This window comes from Galendromus occidentalis, unplaced genomic scaffold (genome assembly GCF_000255335.2).
Source record: "Galendromus occidentalis unplaced genomic scaffold, Mocc_1.1 scf7180000076932, whole genome shotgun sequence".
Classification (NCBI taxonomy): domain Eukaryota; kingdom Metazoa; phylum Arthropoda; class Arachnida; order Mesostigmata; family Phytoseiidae; genus Galendromus; species Galendromus occidentalis.
Window position 1 is genome coordinate 247,125 of NW_003804921.1, and position 16,117 is coordinate 263,241.

Genomic DNA, 16,117 nt, shown 5'->3' on the forward strand with positions numbered 1-16,117 from the left:
CGCGGGCTCTCCTGTCGGGTCGATTCGTTCTTCTGCTCCGGTCCTTGGTAGGTACTTGGGCAAGCGAGAGAGAGATCCAGAGCGACGCAGTCATCGTCTAATATACTTCGCTCGCTCTTTCTCGCATTGGCGGCGATTCAGCCTGGTCGGTGCATTACTCGATTTTGGAGGATGGGAGTATGCGAGGATGTACTGGTAAGCTCCGATGGTGACCGAAACTTCGGAAGGTTACGCGTCTGAGCCCACGAACCACGGACATCGAGTCGAAGAACCAAGATTCGGAGCCTTCCCTAAAACCGAGAAGATCGCACTCCGGAAATTGGCATGATCTTCAGCCTCTTATCACAATAACCTCTTACACGGCACGACTTATCTTCTCGATGGTAGTCGAGGTCCAATGGCGAAGCTAAGGCTCGCGAGAACTGTTACCGCGGAGGAGGAAATCAGGTCTCGGCATAAATTTCGTATTCCATTTATTTTGATTAGAGGTAGAGCTCTCCTTCTCGACTCGACAACAGACTATAAAAAACCTCGATGACAATTTTCAAGATTCCCCTGTCGATGGTGAACGAGACTCTCCCCGACGACTCCTTTCTTTTCATTATATGATTGAAAAATATTTCCAGTATCTTGATCAACTACCACAATCCAGATGAGTCTTGTAAGTTGTACAATAGTTATGAAGTCAGGACCATTTTGAAAGCAACATCTCGCGGCGAAAACTTGGACATCACGAGTGCCGCTGAGTATCAGAAAATGAGCTGTTTAGAGGACCGAGCTTGCTATCACGTTCATCCATGAAGCCCTCTCGAATCGATTTTGGCTTTCAGAGGCTCCCGGATCGCTGAAAAAGCTTCCGATAAGGAATGTTTCGAGCTTCAGATATGCTTGGTCCCATGTATCTCTCCAAGGGTGCGCCACGGAGCGCTATCAGATCGAGCGACCCCGGATCGCGGCGGCGGAGCTTGCGGAAGGAACTACGTAGATATGGTGTCGGGATCGCGCATCGGAATGTACCTCCATAATAATGACAGTAATAATAATACCTTCATGAAACTCACCCCCGTGGAAATTTCCCTCTCGCTTGCATCTCGCTGTAGTCTCGATAGAATGCCTTCTTGATCGAGCTCGAAGGCGATAGGTGCTTGCCCCAAAAGACTAACGTAGGTTTCTTCGAGAGAACGTAGAGAGGGGGCTCCTTCCCCGCTCTTGGCCATACCGTGAAGGACGGCATCGTCTGGTCCGTGAGTGACCTGCAACGCAGACCCTGTATTCGTATCGAGAGTCTGAACCGGCTTCGGATCAAGGAATTCCGCCCAGACAGATTCCATGAGCGATTTTATGGAAGCATTAAGCTGTACCGGCTCAAGTCAGAGAGACGCGGCAGTCCATCTCGTTCCTCTCCGAACTTGGTCGCAAGTGACCTATGAGACGATGAAATTCGACTTTATCAGTCTGCTGTCTGAAAACCAAAAAAAAATCGCGTTCGGCTCAGCGACTGACATTACCTGTCCAGCGTACGAAGCCACAGCGTTGAGCTCCTTAGCGGTCAGTTGCCGCGGCTGCCACGATTGTCTTAATGTTCCCTCCCTGTACCACGCACTTGAAGAGAATCATAGATTTGAGCTCGATTTTTCGTAGAGCGTCCCATGTTAGAGTTCTGATATAAATAATTTTGAGAGCTTGAGCAGACGAACTGATAGGCTTTGGCAAGGTTGAAGTGGTCGAAGGTCTGGAACAAATTCCTCGAAACTTCCGCGATTCTCCTCTCTGTGCTCTCATCGAATCGGTGGATCTGTGCGGGATGCTCCTGCTCACCGACCTGAAAGATCAGTGTCTGGCGCGTGAAGCGTGATAGACTCCTCGATTTTCATCAACTTGATCCCCCGATTCCCTTCGCTCCCAGAAAGTAATCAGGCATCGGGATGACCTTATTGAGGCGATTTCCCTTCCGGAGATAGCAATCAAAGAATTTCCTTCGCCCAGAAAAGAGCGAAACTGATGGCCTTGAGCTACTTCCGGAGCGGACCTAGGGCCTCGAGTCAGAGCCATCTAGCTGCTGAAGCGATGAATCGTCTGGACCGAGCTCATTCAAGCTTGAATCGGGATGCTTACCGGCGCCTGTTCATGAACATCATTCGGTAGTCTTTCACTCTGGGCCTGTGGGGATATCGAATCATGTTCAATGAGGCGATCTGGAGGAAACCATTGAAAAATTCTTGCCAAAGCAAATCGATGAGTGAGATTACAGTTCCGAGGTGTGATATCAGGGTTTCGAGGGCTTCTGCGCTCAATGTCACTGGCTCCCACGGCTTCCCGAACGCTCGATCTTTGTGCGTCGACCTTGGAGAAAGTGACAAATTTTGAGCTTGACCATTCGGGGGGCATCCTATCACGAAACCTATTTTCTCAGAATGTATGAGGGAAAATGTAGAGACGCACTGATAGTGTTCGGCGACATTCGACTCATAGGGGAAGATCTCGAAGAGAAGTTCCGCGAGGTCCGCGCTTATCTTCTCCGTGCTCTCGTCGTATTGAGGAATCTCCGCGAGATGTCGCCGCTCAACAACCTGGAAGATCAAAGCGTTACACTTGAACGCTATGGACTCCCTGATCCTCCGCGGCAAGGCACCCAAGATCCCCCCGCTCCGAGTCGCCATCTGAATGCGAGATCCGCGCCTCCGGAGGAGTACTATCCTCGCGGTCCAGATCGACGAATTCTTGTCGGAGAATGGAAACCGAGGCTGATGATTCCGAGGACTGCATTCGAAGCTATTCAAGCCTGCTGATTAGACGAGCCGTTCGAACAGAGATCAAATCGGAATACCCACCTGCGGCTGTTCACGGGAAACCTCCGAAGAGGTGTTCTCGGCTCTAGACGTCGATCCATCCCGAGCAGGTTCGCTTCCTGTTTGAATCTGCAGAGGAATGCCCGATCATAGGATCGAGAAGTCGAAAGAGGCATTGGAAAACATCATACTTCCCGAAACCGATCGAAAGGTGAAATTACAGTTCCGCAGTGTGAAATCAGGGCTTCGAGAGCTGCAGCGCTAACTTGCTCTGGCTCCCACGGCTTTCCGAACGCTCGATCCTTGTAGGCCGCCCTTGAAATAGATTGGACATTTCATTAGTCCCCCGAGACTGATTATGGTAAGACCCAAGGAAACAATAATCCGAATCTGGAAAGAATTAGGGTAATATACTCAGAGACGCACTGATATGTTTCAGCAAGGTCTCCGTCGAAGTATTTATATAAATACTCTGAGACCTCTAAGATCCTTTTCTCGGTGGTCTCGTCGAAGCGACACATTCTCACGGTCAAGGTCCGCTGAACGATCTGGAATTGAGGTGCGAGAATCTTCAAAAGACGTAGGTAGTGACTTTCCGTCGAAGTCCCCTCCATTTTTCTCCGTTCGTTCTCGCTGACTTTCGCTAGCCGCTGTTCCGCTGGAGCCTCCATTCACGGATCCTGATCGAACTTGTCAGCTTGGCTCAGAAAATTCAATATGAAAAAGTCTGAATGCTCAGTTGGTCCGGATCAGCTGAGTCATGATCGCAAAACCGACTCACTTTCTTTGAACGACTTACGGGATAGCCCACACGATTCTCACGAGGCGAGAGTTGCACGAGGTGAGAAGTCCTCGATTGAATAAAACGAGCCCCTCCGAGACTTAACGCGACATGACACGCGTGCCAGATTCGATAGACGTCTCGAGGATGCACATCCGAAGGAAGCGACGCCGACGTGCAAGCAAGTGAAAAGCTTTGTCGAACTCGATGCCAGATAACCTAATGGAGAACCTACCCTTGTACGTAGAGCGTCTGACGGAGGGGGGCGGCGGAGGGATTCACTGGACGATCGATTTTTCGTGATCATTGATCCTCACATTCGATCGCTCTGTGGTCTTCATTGATCCAAATCCTCCTCATTTTCTACTGACACTGTTCCCGAGGTGATTTTTCAGCAGGTCGTCCACGTTTGATTTTCCCATTATTCCAACAGGCTTGTCCTCCCCCTCCACATATTTCTGGCCACCGTCCATCCGGGGGCCTCTTGCGTCGTTCCGACTCGACGTCCTTCGTGGGCTAGGGAGACGTCAGGCTGTAGAGCCGTGGTACGTAGGTGGGCGCAGCATTTTCCCGACGCTCCAAGATCAAACAGGCCGATACCGACGTCGTTCTCGTTTTGAAAGATATCCACAGAGCTCCCAGCATCCACAGCGCATGCTTATTCCTACGAAAATCATTCAAAAAATCTCTTAAATCCCTCTAAGCGTATCCGCTTGACGCGTCATGCAGGAATATCGAGACGTTGAGCCAATATGTGCCGGCACGAAAACTAGAGGTGTCCAGCAGGGGCAGGTCTAATGGTTTCGGGGAGTGGCGACGCGTTGGACTCGGTAGGCGCACGAGCGAGAGCATTGTCGAGGATATTCATCACTCGAGGGATCGCAGTACCTGCGTCGCGTCCGCTGCTATTCCCGAGAGCTCGCGTTTCTAAAACCGACGAAAAGCCGCGCTATGGGTCTGGAGTGCTCCACCTTTAAGCTGCCCTCCAAAGTCATCGGCTCCGTGTCTCCACTCCCTATTGTCCCGAGAAGAGACTTCTTACCCCGATCTCGAGGCGAAGCCGATGAGCAACCGAGCTCGGACAACCATGCAAGTGAGGCCTTCTCCCCGATACTCATAGGAAAGAAGAACAGACTCCCAGTGAATTTCTGAGAACATTTTTTTTATTTGATCCGTTTCTTTGATCGGATGCAACGAATGGCGTTCAACGGCAAATTGATTTTTGAAAGAAGTTCGTTCCGGGTACGTATGCACATTGTGAGTTTCTTACAACAATCAACGGAATAACTTATTCCTTCAAGGCGTCGATGACACAGACCTTGAGCTTGGGAAGGACTTCCTTCTGCTTGTCGTCGAATTGCGAGTCAGCTCCCTGGACCTTCTCCTTGAGACACGCTCCGAAAGCCTCCTGACGTTCCTTGACTTGCGTCTCGGGCAGGGTCTTGATAACCTTCGAGCACTCAGCGACGACGGGGGTCAGTTTCTTGACGTAGTCGGAGATCCTGTCCGCATCGGCGTCCTTGACGAGGGGCTCGATGCAGGCACGAGCCTTCTGGAGTCCAGCCTGAATCGCGGAGCAAACGGTCAACACTTTTCTGACAGCTAACGGAAATCCTCGGAGCGAGCGCCTCGCACAAGCTCTCGCCGGACACCGAAATCCCCAGAAGCCAGACAGAGCTTGAGACACAGTGTTTGGCTCTTCCCTACCGAGCTGTTGGCCTCAAGTTCCTGCTCACCTGGTATTTCTCCTTGCGGTCTGCGGGGATGTCGAGCTTGGAGAGAGCCTCGGAGAAACCCTTGATCACGGTGTCGGTGCTGTCAGCACTGACGACGACCAGACTGATGGCGACCAGAGCAAGAGCGAAGAAAGTCTTCATGATGGATGGAGGCTGTGATCGAGTGAAACGAAATAATGATTCGACGGTCCATACACTCGACCATGTATACGAGAGTCGAGCCGGCAGATGAGCTACTCGAACAAACGAGAGAAAACTTCGTGGCTCCGTGGTTCTAACTCACCTTGAGATGTGTCGGGAGTTGACTGTAAATCTCAAAGTTTTGAGCCGCTTTTATTCCGGTTCGAGCCCACGCTCCTCTCCACCTCGCTCTTTCGCCGTCTCTCCTTCTGCTCTCATTGCCCTCTCCGTGAGCGGGGAACGTCAAAGTCTCCACGGGTAGAAGAGCCCACTGAATCCAGGCCCGAAAGTATCGGAGGGCTCTTTATCCACTATACAAATGAATCAGAATATTGAAACCAGAATCGTCCGTAGCTCAGATGACATTCGACTGAAAGAGTCCGATATGAGATGAAGGCATGACTCATGTCATCAAAGGATCAGTTCGGTCCCGCATCAGGTCATTGAAGATCAGATTCGAGGCACCCAATGGGAACTAACTCGGAGCCTCGACACGCTCCCGGATCTGTGAGTTTCGGCTTCTGAGATCTTGGATTCACGAAGCTTCGCCTGGAGGGGTCCGTGATCGGATGAGGACTATGCAAGCTGTGATCTTGTCCTCCACAGGTTTTCGCTACTTTGATTTGAACTGCCCACAGTACACGCAAGCGAATCTGACCTCTTCGAGGTCGCTCGACTGTGATCATAAGCTTTCCGTTATTATCCGCTAACATGGATAGTTCCATTGTGTCCATTCAGCTCGCGCTGAATTATTGTATCTTCTGTGGACAAGCAGACATTCACCATCGCACAGCTCCACTGGGAAATGCTACAAGCTCCTCATGGAATGAAAACTCCGCTGAGAAGCCCTCCGCGCCATAAATTCCGAAAGTTCATTGAGCGATCTGATTCCTCAGCGGGTTCGATCGTCCTTTAAATCAGGCACGACCATGTCCACACCCATTTCATTCTTTTTGACACGGGGTGAATCAAGTTTTTCTCCGCACTTCCAAATTCGACGGAAGTTTCCGCTGAGGGCGAGGGAATGGGAATCTTCGTCTGGATGCCAGACGGTGAAGCGAGCTGTCTAGAAAGTGAGAGTAATGTTTTCGCGCTGGCATTGTTCCAGCCGAGCGGTCAAACCCTTTTACTTGAAGAGCGGTCTGAACGCAATGCCTTCGCTGTAGATGGAGCAGAACAATTTTCGGCGCAGAGGATGTAATGCATTATCTACGAGAGCGCTGCCTTCTGCAAAAATAATCATCTAAGGACTGTGTCGTTGAGTCAAAAAACCCCCGCCTCTTTTGGAGCTACACTTCCTTTGCTCCACCGTTGCTTGAAAAATATGGAGAGTGACTGCAGAGCCTCGGGAAGCTATTCCCTCCAAACTTGAATCCTCTGAAGCTGTTATAATCTGAGGTCGGTACAGCGAGAAGTCTGCTATTCTGAACCCGTCGGGAGCCCTGCGGAGCCCGATCGAAACCTCAGGATCATTTTGCGGGATCTAGCGTCCCCGCCTCGTAAGTCTGCTCGCGTAGAAATTCTCATCAGCTGACAAGAGGCCAACTGTGAGGAGAATCAGCCTTCAGCTGTTTTTCTTCCGCCCATATGGTTGGAGCTACGTCGCAGATTCAGGGAACGGCCGGCCGACAGAAGAACTCCCGAGAAAGCTTTAAATCTGCCCCGGCCAGTCTCATCCCTGGGCCGGTGAGCCCAAGCGACGGTAGTGATCGGCGCGTCGTCAGCAGTGGTGACGGCCGGAGCATCTGAATGGTCCAAGGGGCGAAAAGCATTTAAGAGGCCCGCGGTCCTTCTCCGACTTGAGGAGACGATGACGCGAACAACGACGAGCGAGCTCACTGGGCATTCCGATGCCAGAAGAAAAAGGAAACCTTTGAACCGCGAACAAACCCAGAAAAAAAAACTACTAGACGGAAACCGACTGACCGGCTAGTTGCTCGAGCAGCTGCACCGGACTTTCGCTAGGATCGGGCTCGTTCCACCGTAACTACCTGGCGGTATCATTCTCAGAGCGTGGACAACTAGAGCGAGAACCACAAACTTCCCGTCGATATCGGGGATGGCAATCGTCAGGAAACCAAATCCCGAAAAACGTAGTCTTCTCGAGATCGGAAGATAAGGGATCAGCCGCTGTTTAGCAGTGCTCTCGCAGCTCCACTTCACCTCAGACTGCTGATTTGAATATTCTTCGGTCGACACAATCGGAGCCCGTTCCAGCTCATTCGATGACACCGGGACCGACAGACGAACAGGGCTTGTTTTTGTTCAAAGTCCAGCACTCGAATGAAAGAAGATATGGCTCTTCCTGCCGCCTTGCAGGGCTCTCATGAACTGTGTACTCGGTTTCGAGAGCGAATGAGCTCTCAAGAAAATTCTGGAATATCACGCATATAAAAAGAAACTGTGCCGAACAGCTGGTAGATGAGTGGTACGGGGGAGTCTCTTTTGATCAAGTGATATTCTTCTCATTTCCGATGTATCTACACCGAAGTTTATCGATGGAAATTCCCTGAACATATGCAGTTGATTCGACAGGAGGACGTTGTTCTCGGATACCCCCTATCCCTGGACTGCGACGCCCATGAATCTCTCGGAATCCTCTTAAATGTAGCTTCCAAGCCTCTGCCCGTCTGACAGTCCTGTCGTCGGATTATTTGCGAGGAGAACTGAATGAGACCAAAGTCTCAAACTCGGATCAAGGACCCTTCTGGGATGCCTCGATGAAGGCTTATTCTGTCGACCCTCTTGCTTCCCCAGAGCCGCCTCTGTCTCAAGCAAATATTCATAGAATCAGGCTTCGAGCTCCGGTTGCCAATACTTTGATTTGATTATCCCACTATCTGATCATGGTTAGCTCTGATGCGCGCGGGGTGTGTCGTGATCCAAGCCTTGGAGAAAGATTCCTCGGATTTACCCCCCCCCCGCCTACACAGTGAATCGGCGCTCTCCCGAGGAAAGAATCTGATTCGTTGGGCAAAATGAGTTGGGGAACCGGTTGCGAGCGCACCGGACAGAGATCATGGCTCCGGCATTGAATATCGAATGTTTTCCTCTTTCGGACGAAACTTGAAACCTGCAAAAGATGAGTCGACCTTCTGATGATCAAGCAGAATCGGGAGATCAACTGGCCTTTCTCGGAAGCAGCAATGCGCAATCGCATCTCGAGTCGGAACGGAAGTTCCTCTGCAGAATGTTTCTCTCCTCTCTTCGATCGTCGAGCTGAACCCATCGCGTGTCTCCACCTGACGATACCCCGACTGGATGGCAGGCCCGTCGCGAATACATTGTTGGATGCGTAGTATCGGCTCGTTGAATTTTGATCCGATGGCCGCTCATATTAGTTTGGGATCGGTATCATTGTGACATTCGTACCGGATTCCGTCACAGAGAAACTTGTTCATTTATCACACATGAGAAGTCTCGGGTCTAATTGTGTACCGATGACCTCGCGTATCAAATGAAAGAAGGACTGCGGCATAAAAACACCCATATGTATTTTCTACGCTTCGACTTCGCTAGCTTATCAACGTCCAGTCGTGGTAGGGCCGCTGTGACATCGGTGCTCACCCGACATCGATTACGTGATCATCCCGCCGTAATTCTACCCTCGACACGCTCCCCCCGTCCGGCAGAACGAATCGAATAATGCCAGCAGAGCTAAGGTAGCAAGCATCTTTCCGGAGCTCAGGGAGATTATTTTCGTTGACTCGTTTGTTTAAGGGCTACATATATCATTAATGGGATAAATCCGGGAGAGAGAGAGTCCCGTAAAGTATCGAAATGAATCGCCCATCGCTTTTCATCAATGTAGGGATATTCCTTCACAGGAGACCTTTGCCTAGTGAGATCGCGACAGTGTCGCTGATGGAGTCGAAATTAGGTAGACACGCGATAGTGGTGTGATACATATGCGGCTTTCATCTCGATATCTTCACGAGAAGAGCTTGATAGACCGCTGAGAGCCCACCGGTCTTGACACAGTCTTCGAAAGAGACTGCATGGCGGAATAAGTGTGCCGCTCAACGTGGATCGTTCTTTTTCGGGACCTTCCTCGTTCCAGATAGGCAACGGAGTTCGGTGTCGAAGCCGGGTTGCGCCACTCACCGAGCACCATCCGAACTTTCGTTCCTGAAGGATCTCGATCAGCTTGCGCTTCATTATCGGGGAGATCGCTTCAGGGCACCTTCCACTCGAAGAAGTGAACGAGTTGCTTCGAATCCGTCGAGCGGTCATCGAGTAAGGTCGAAAGCAGGACAATAGTTTGCTGTGATAGTTTGAAGATATGCTTCGCGGCGTCCAGGCTGTGCCCGATGCGAGGCTCAGCTCAAGATACGCTTGGAACGTCTAGAAATCGTTCATTTTATCCGGAATTCACGTCTTCGATGAGAAGTTCTTCTTATCGCCTGACCTCCCCGCCAGGCCCGCGTGCTTGCTCTCCTCTGTAGATGAGGAGAAAAAGTCCCAACACTCACATTTGGACGGGGGAATCGATGGGAAACTAGTTCGAGTCTCCGACTTAGGCGAACTCGCCTCTTTTGTCGGGTGGTGCGGTCATGACAGGCAGAAAGATGCAGCCGGGCGTCCTTGGGAAGAGCAACTCTTCGAAGCGACGCCCAGAGCGTCTCTTGGAAGCCGAGACTCCGGCTGAACTTTCTATTTCGTTCATGCGGACGTCACACAGAGACCAAACATTGACCGGACGGCTCCGCTCACAGCGGGCCGTCCCGGTGAATTGTTCCAGAATTCTACGCGAGGCGCCTCGCTGAAGGAGGCTCAATCGTTCCGATGGAAGTGTCAGTAGAAGCGATAATTTTCACCCCACCAGCTTCAGTGCGGGAGGCGAATCCACAAGTAGCACCGATATCTGACGCCCGAATAATGATTCAGATAACTCTGAAGTTTCCATGATTTTTGCCCTGGAATCGTTCAGCTTCTCAGTCCATCGATCGCCAGGAAATATGATTGCGTTGGCTATCGCTTCGGTGGTCAGCAGCGTCATCTTCGGTCATTAGATCATGCTGATCATGCAGAATGAGCGGTTTTCTCTGTAAACAGTCTGACACCGGCAGAGCGTGCAGTCGATACCTTCTAGCTGATAAGTCTGTCTTCTCGTATCACCATTCGATTATCGAGAGTGGATTAGTCCGAGTGCATAATATTTCCTCGAGCTCATAGAGGGAAACCTTGCCTTTTTGCCGCGATTTCCACCGGCTGGTGGCTTGAACGCGGTGGAGAAATCTCTCACGAAGCGTGGAATGTTGACTCACGTGGTCGTGGTCGTGGTCTCAATGAGTCGAAATCTTCATTCTGTTGGTCGGAACGCTCGCCGTCCAATGGCAACGGACGAGCGAGATCCAGAGCTTCCGAAAAGCCCGTGCCCGAATTTCACAAGCCGTGTGAAGCTCGAGATAACAGCGCGAATCGATACGTTCTCGTTCATGTTTACAGACACACACTTGAATGAAGTATTCTTGTCCGATCCCTCTCGTAATCGTTTCGGTAAGCACTCGCATAATGAGGCGCTTCTCATTCGACACTGTCCTCTCCACGGAATATAATATCAATGTTCGATGACATCCACCGATTCTTCCGTGTAAATGCCCTATCACGTGACGGCACGCACAGGTCAAACTTTCGAAACTGCGTCTGCGAAAGCCCGCAATTTTAGTATCAAGCGAGTCGATAGACACTCGTACGGCTCCGATCTGGGATCCAGATCCAGTCAGTCAGTGAGCTCCCGGTGTCGTCTACAAATCCGTCCGGGAACAGATAACCCCTCAGCGCACTGAGCGGCATGCGATCACGTAGATAGCTACGGCTGTAGGGCCAAAGCACCGAATAGACACTAGAATCGATCGAACTTCCGAAGAGACGGAATGAGGCGTCGTCATCACTGAAGATATCACCGCATCAATTACGTAACTCTCCGTTTTGAACCGATGTCTGCCGAAAGTGCAGCTGGTGTCTCGCATTACGTTTGTCATCCGGGAGTAGGGGTTCGAAGTTGATGCATCTATTATTATGCATCATCGATATCCATGGCTCCGATCGAGTGGTTCCCATTCCCGATGGGCGACGTGGAGAACGCTGAATTTCCCAATTCTCTCCGTAAGGGATCCGAGGTTCGGAGCGCGCCTACACTGTCGAATGTCGTCCCGGGTCATGCGCTCACTTTTCTTTATTTGAAGGCTCGCATGAGACATAAAAGGCTGTCGAAGATGTTTTCCGAAGGAAAAATGGATCACGAGCTCTTCGAAGTAGATGAACGTGATTGAAGGGCATTTCAATGTACCTTCTTTGTACAATCAAGGTCGTGGCATTTCCGAATCCGGCTTCTGTCGCTGTTCGCAATGATTAAGGGTCGTTAGTCTCATCGGTTACAGTGCATCAGCTGCGCGCAAAACGCGAGTAATCTGATTTACGAAGATATTTTCACGCTCCGCACAAAGGCCTCGGACGTTTTTCCGTCAAACAAGGGCTCCCGTCGACGATTCAGATCGCACGCGGGCACGTATTCTCTGATGACACACCGCGAAAAACTACGATGTAGTTAACGGGTCGGTATCTCAAGGAATCCTCGATACCTTTCACTCGGACTGTTGACGCAGTCCGCGCGAGATCATGGAAAAAGCATCTCGCAGGATCAGATAAATAGAGAGATACGTGAACACACTTGGGAGGCGACCCACTTCCCAGGTGAGCAGCAAGCGTTTCAAGGATACCTTGTGTCTGTCAGAAGAGAGCTAAGCTGGCGGCCACTTTCTAAGGAGGCTTAGCGTCGGCTCCTGGTTCCGGATCGGAACTCAGCTTCCGGGGATTCTCTGGTTCAAGATTCGGCTTAATCGCGGTGCCGTCTTCCCCCATCCTCAGAAAACCCTTATCCCAGCGACACAACACCGTGCCCTAGGCAAACCTGGGCGCTCTGAATCGATGCCTCCGAAAAGAAAGGCTTGCGGGTATACACGAACACTTTTCACGATTGAAACCTTGGAGAAGGAGCCTTTGTTGTCTTTTTGGAGTCCTGTTGCAGGCTGCTCATCGAATACGGAAGATCGGATCAATCGTTGAGACGCCCAGAACCCTTGAAACGGAAGATCCGAGCCGGATAGCGAGGCCTGGCCCGGGAACTCCGAAGCAGACTCCAGGTCCGGAAGGTACCGCCGGGTGGAAGCGACGCGGGAAGTCGGCCTCATCAGCGGCCATGTGAAACAATTCAAATCTGTACCATCTTTGGTTGTGCTGCACGCGAGGAGCTGATGTACATCGAGTGACATATAATCGAGTGTACATGGATCGTGAGCTATCCGAATGTTCGATTCGGCTGTGATTCCAGGGAAACAAATGTTCGAGTCGCTCCAGAGGCGATGGTCGGGCGAATGTTCATACTTTCCAACGATGTGAACAACTTTTGATGGTCAGAGTAGTTTCGCGTCGAGTTAGGGTTTGTCGCAAAGCGCTATCTGCGAAGAGGGCTTCCTTGGAATTTTCCTTGGATGTTGTCTATCATCCGTGGAGAGACTATCTGTGGTATGGCTGCGGCTCTGAGATTTCCATCGTCTACTGACACCACCGGCCTTCTTGACCGCACTCATTGGGTCCAATATCTTTCCATGGCATATCACCGTCCCAACGATTTTCCGTTAACGTGATTCCTGTAAACAAACTCCACACTCCTTGATTGTCGGCCCGTAAGGATGCCCCGGACGATTTCATCAACCGCAGCGCCTGGCACGGGCGAGCGCCCTTAGGCTCCTGCTTTGGAAAGACGCTTGTGGTGCTCGACCGGTAGACGCTCTTCACTTCTATCACGTTCACCTAGTAGCCCGTAGATACGCTCCTCTGCCGTATTCAAAAGGGGGATCGCGAGTTCCCCCTGATCCCTCGTCGGCTCTACTCAGATCTGACTACGAGCATCAAGGAGTGTCGGCTAATCAGATTCTAGAGAAAATATAGTGAACACCCCGCGACGAAATATCTCTGCGGCAGGTCCTCCATATTTGACGTCTATAATGCTGTCGAATTTCACAAAACATTGTCGAATTATCCTTCCCGGGATACCTGCCCCAAAGACTGGAGCTCGATCGACTCACCGACATTGATTCGATTCCCTCGATGTTCATTCTATTCTCGATTCAAGATTCGTGACGACTCCCAGGACAGCCCACGAGCTCAAGTAGACACATTTATGGTATTTCGAGCCTCCTTCAGCCATCGGTAGCTCAAACTGGATTAGCTCCGAGAGCTGAGACCACCTTCATGCTCGATGTGCTCCCGTCGGAACAGATTCTGAAGCACCCTCAGCTCTCTAGCCGGAAGTGATTGACGGTATGCTTGAAAGTTCCCGACACCAGGTGCTCCGAAAGATCGATTGTCGTCAAACCCTGATGACCAGTGTGTCAAGCTCGTCCGAGCATGGCATCCACCGGTCGGCGATAACGCCTGAACCAGATTTCTGAGGTCACAGCAGGCAAATTTCTATGGTCGTGACGTTGATGACTCCCTTCAAGCACGATCAAAAATGAAAAAATACCCAGAGACGACGATCGACCGCCGTAAGATACCACAAATGATTGATCTCAATAGAGAGGCGTAGGTGAGTATCCGGAATCCGGACATGTCCCTAGACCGCTGATTGGATGATAATGAATTTCGATTTTGTCCGAGACGTTTGCCGCAGGTATATTCCCATCTGCTTTCCTATCGGTCGAGCACAGATCCCGAATTGCGTAGCCACAGAGTTTGGAAACTTATGGGAATTCGTGGAAAATCGAACCTCACAGACCCTCGATCGGCACAATCTCCATCGATCGCTAATTCGCGGTTCTCAGGTCCCCTTATCGACCTCCCAGCGATTTCACAAACCCTCAGTAGGATTTCTCAGGTTAGCGTGAGAGCGACCTACAACTCGTGACGGGACGTTTTCTAGCCGCGACTCTCTGCCCAATCATTCTGTTTTGCATGACGACCAGGGAACACGAGCGCCTTGGACTCGATTTACGGCGCTCCCAGTGCGTTGCGAATCGCCGAGATCTCCGGAAGTTTCATACACGGCATCTAGCTCATCCGACGTCTTCCCGAATCTATTTTGTGGATGTATCACTCCAAAAACCAAAGTACCCCCGTTATTCTGAAAGTCACCAGCTTCCCTCCATACCCGATGAACATGAATCAAGTGATTATGTGATCACTGGTGATAAGTAATGCCCCTGCGTCCTTCTGTTCGCCTTTCTTCTTCGAAGGGTTGTCACAAATTTGCCTCCTCTTTCCGAAGCTGCCTTCTTCCAGTAATGGAGCTGAAGAGCTATATTTTATATTGGGACGCTGAACGTGCGTTCAAATCAGTCGGTTAGTTCGCGTGAACAAGTCAGTGGCAAGCTGCTTCAAGCTCCCGGATCTGAAGGAGTGAAAAGAGCAGCCCTCGAGATGGGCAGCGGACGTGTCAGCATGTGTGTTCTGCTTCTACTGTGTGTGAACCCGTCGATTGGATCGAGAGTAGAGTCTCACGCAGAGACTTCGGCTGTAATTCCGAGAAATCTGACGTCAGAGCAGTACCACGGGAGTTCCACGGCCGTGGTCGATTCTTCCACTGAGGATAAAATAACTTCGAGAGTGGCCAGTCCAGCGGACAGCAGAGTGAGCAAGAGTGCGAACGATACCTCACCGCACTCGAATGCCGGTAAGTTCCCTTCATGGAATCTCTCATACGAAAGGCAGTCAAGGAATTCCACATCAAAGATATCCATCTCGAAGACCGGCTGATTGGTCAACGACATTCGACATAGAAACATAGCATCGACATTCACTAAGCACGCGTCTGGGCTCCCCATGAGCCGATATTCAGAGTCGTGTTCTAATCTGGGACTGAGAATATTAGCGAAGGCAAACCCCTCTTCTGATCCCCTACTGAGAGAAAATATCGCGATAAGAGGATCCCCCGGGCGGTTTTATTTGTCAGATGAAAGCATTCCTCCGTAGCTCCCGAAGTGATAAAATCATGCGCGTCGCACTCGGCTTCCGCTGCTTTCGCTTTCGGTGGTCACACTACTGCGCCTGGCATGAGTCGTCAGCATTGTCGGATCGTTGCGAATGACGATATTATCCCACACTGACTCCGGGGGTCTCAGAATTTCCCGCTTCTAGAAGGTTCTTTTCGGTTCTGTGTATCGATCCCCATACATATCCTTAGTCTCTGGTCGTTTCGATAGCGTTTTCGTACCTCGGATCCGTATGATTTCGTTCAAAGAGGACTCATCCTCTGCGCAGATCAGTTTTCCGTGCCGAATTATCAGGATGCTGGACGATCCATGATTTTTTGAAGAGCTACGCCCACTAGCTCATCCGGCGATTCTTTGATCTCATGCGGTGGGAATTCGCAATCGATTCGCGATAGGATTTAGGCAGTCGATTCGAAAATGACTTGCGCGGATTCCATGAGCCTCCATCTGAAGAATATCGACTGTGTCTGAGGTTGTTCCTGTTGCAGGTCGAGCTCAGGCGATTGAGGGGGACGCATCTTCGCAGGCCCAACCTGTGACAACGGACGACATCGTGTACTTCTCTCGGGACAGAGTCAACGCTCCAGACCACAAGGATGCTTATCTTGTTAGCGGAATTCCTGACATGGGATCCAG

General features: G+C 50.9%; 1 protein-coding gene and 1 long non-coding RNA gene across 3 annotated transcripts; both read right to left on the reverse strand.

Moving 5' to 3' along the window:
- Nucleotides 1-460: 460 nt before the first annotated feature.
- Nucleotides 461-3,626, reverse strand: LOC100904310 (uncharacterized). The gene is made up of 10 exons (XM_018638349.1): nucleotides 3,216-3,626; nucleotides 3,011-3,104; nucleotides 2,832-2,918; nucleotides 2,443-2,570; nucleotides 2,250-2,343; nucleotides 2,116-2,160; nucleotides 1,698-1,822; nucleotides 1,509-1,602; nucleotides 1,062-1,253; nucleotides 461-844 (listed from the first exon to the last, which is right to left on the reverse strand). Exons 1-10 carry the CDS (start codon nucleotides 3,458-3,460, stop codon nucleotides 827-829), a joined length of 1,122 nt encoding a protein of 373 aa, XP_018493865.1. The 5' UTR covers nucleotides 3,461-3,626; the 3' UTR covers nucleotides 461-826.
- Nucleotides 3,627-4,710: 1,084 nt separating this feature from the next.
- On the reverse strand, nucleotides 4,711-5,621 carry LOC100904891 (uncharacterized). 2 transcript variants are annotated; one of them, XR_001951152.1, is made up of 3 exons: nucleotides 5,590-5,621; nucleotides 5,307-5,459; nucleotides 4,711-5,134 (listed from the first exon to the last, which is right to left on the reverse strand). It is a non-coding gene; the product is annotated as an uncharacterized LOC100904891 (long non-coding RNA). The 2 variants fall into 2 exon arrangements; XR_003777083.1 differs by having other exon boundaries at nucleotides 5,586-5,616.
- Between the last annotated feature and the right edge of the window lie 10,496 nt (nucleotides 5,622-16,117).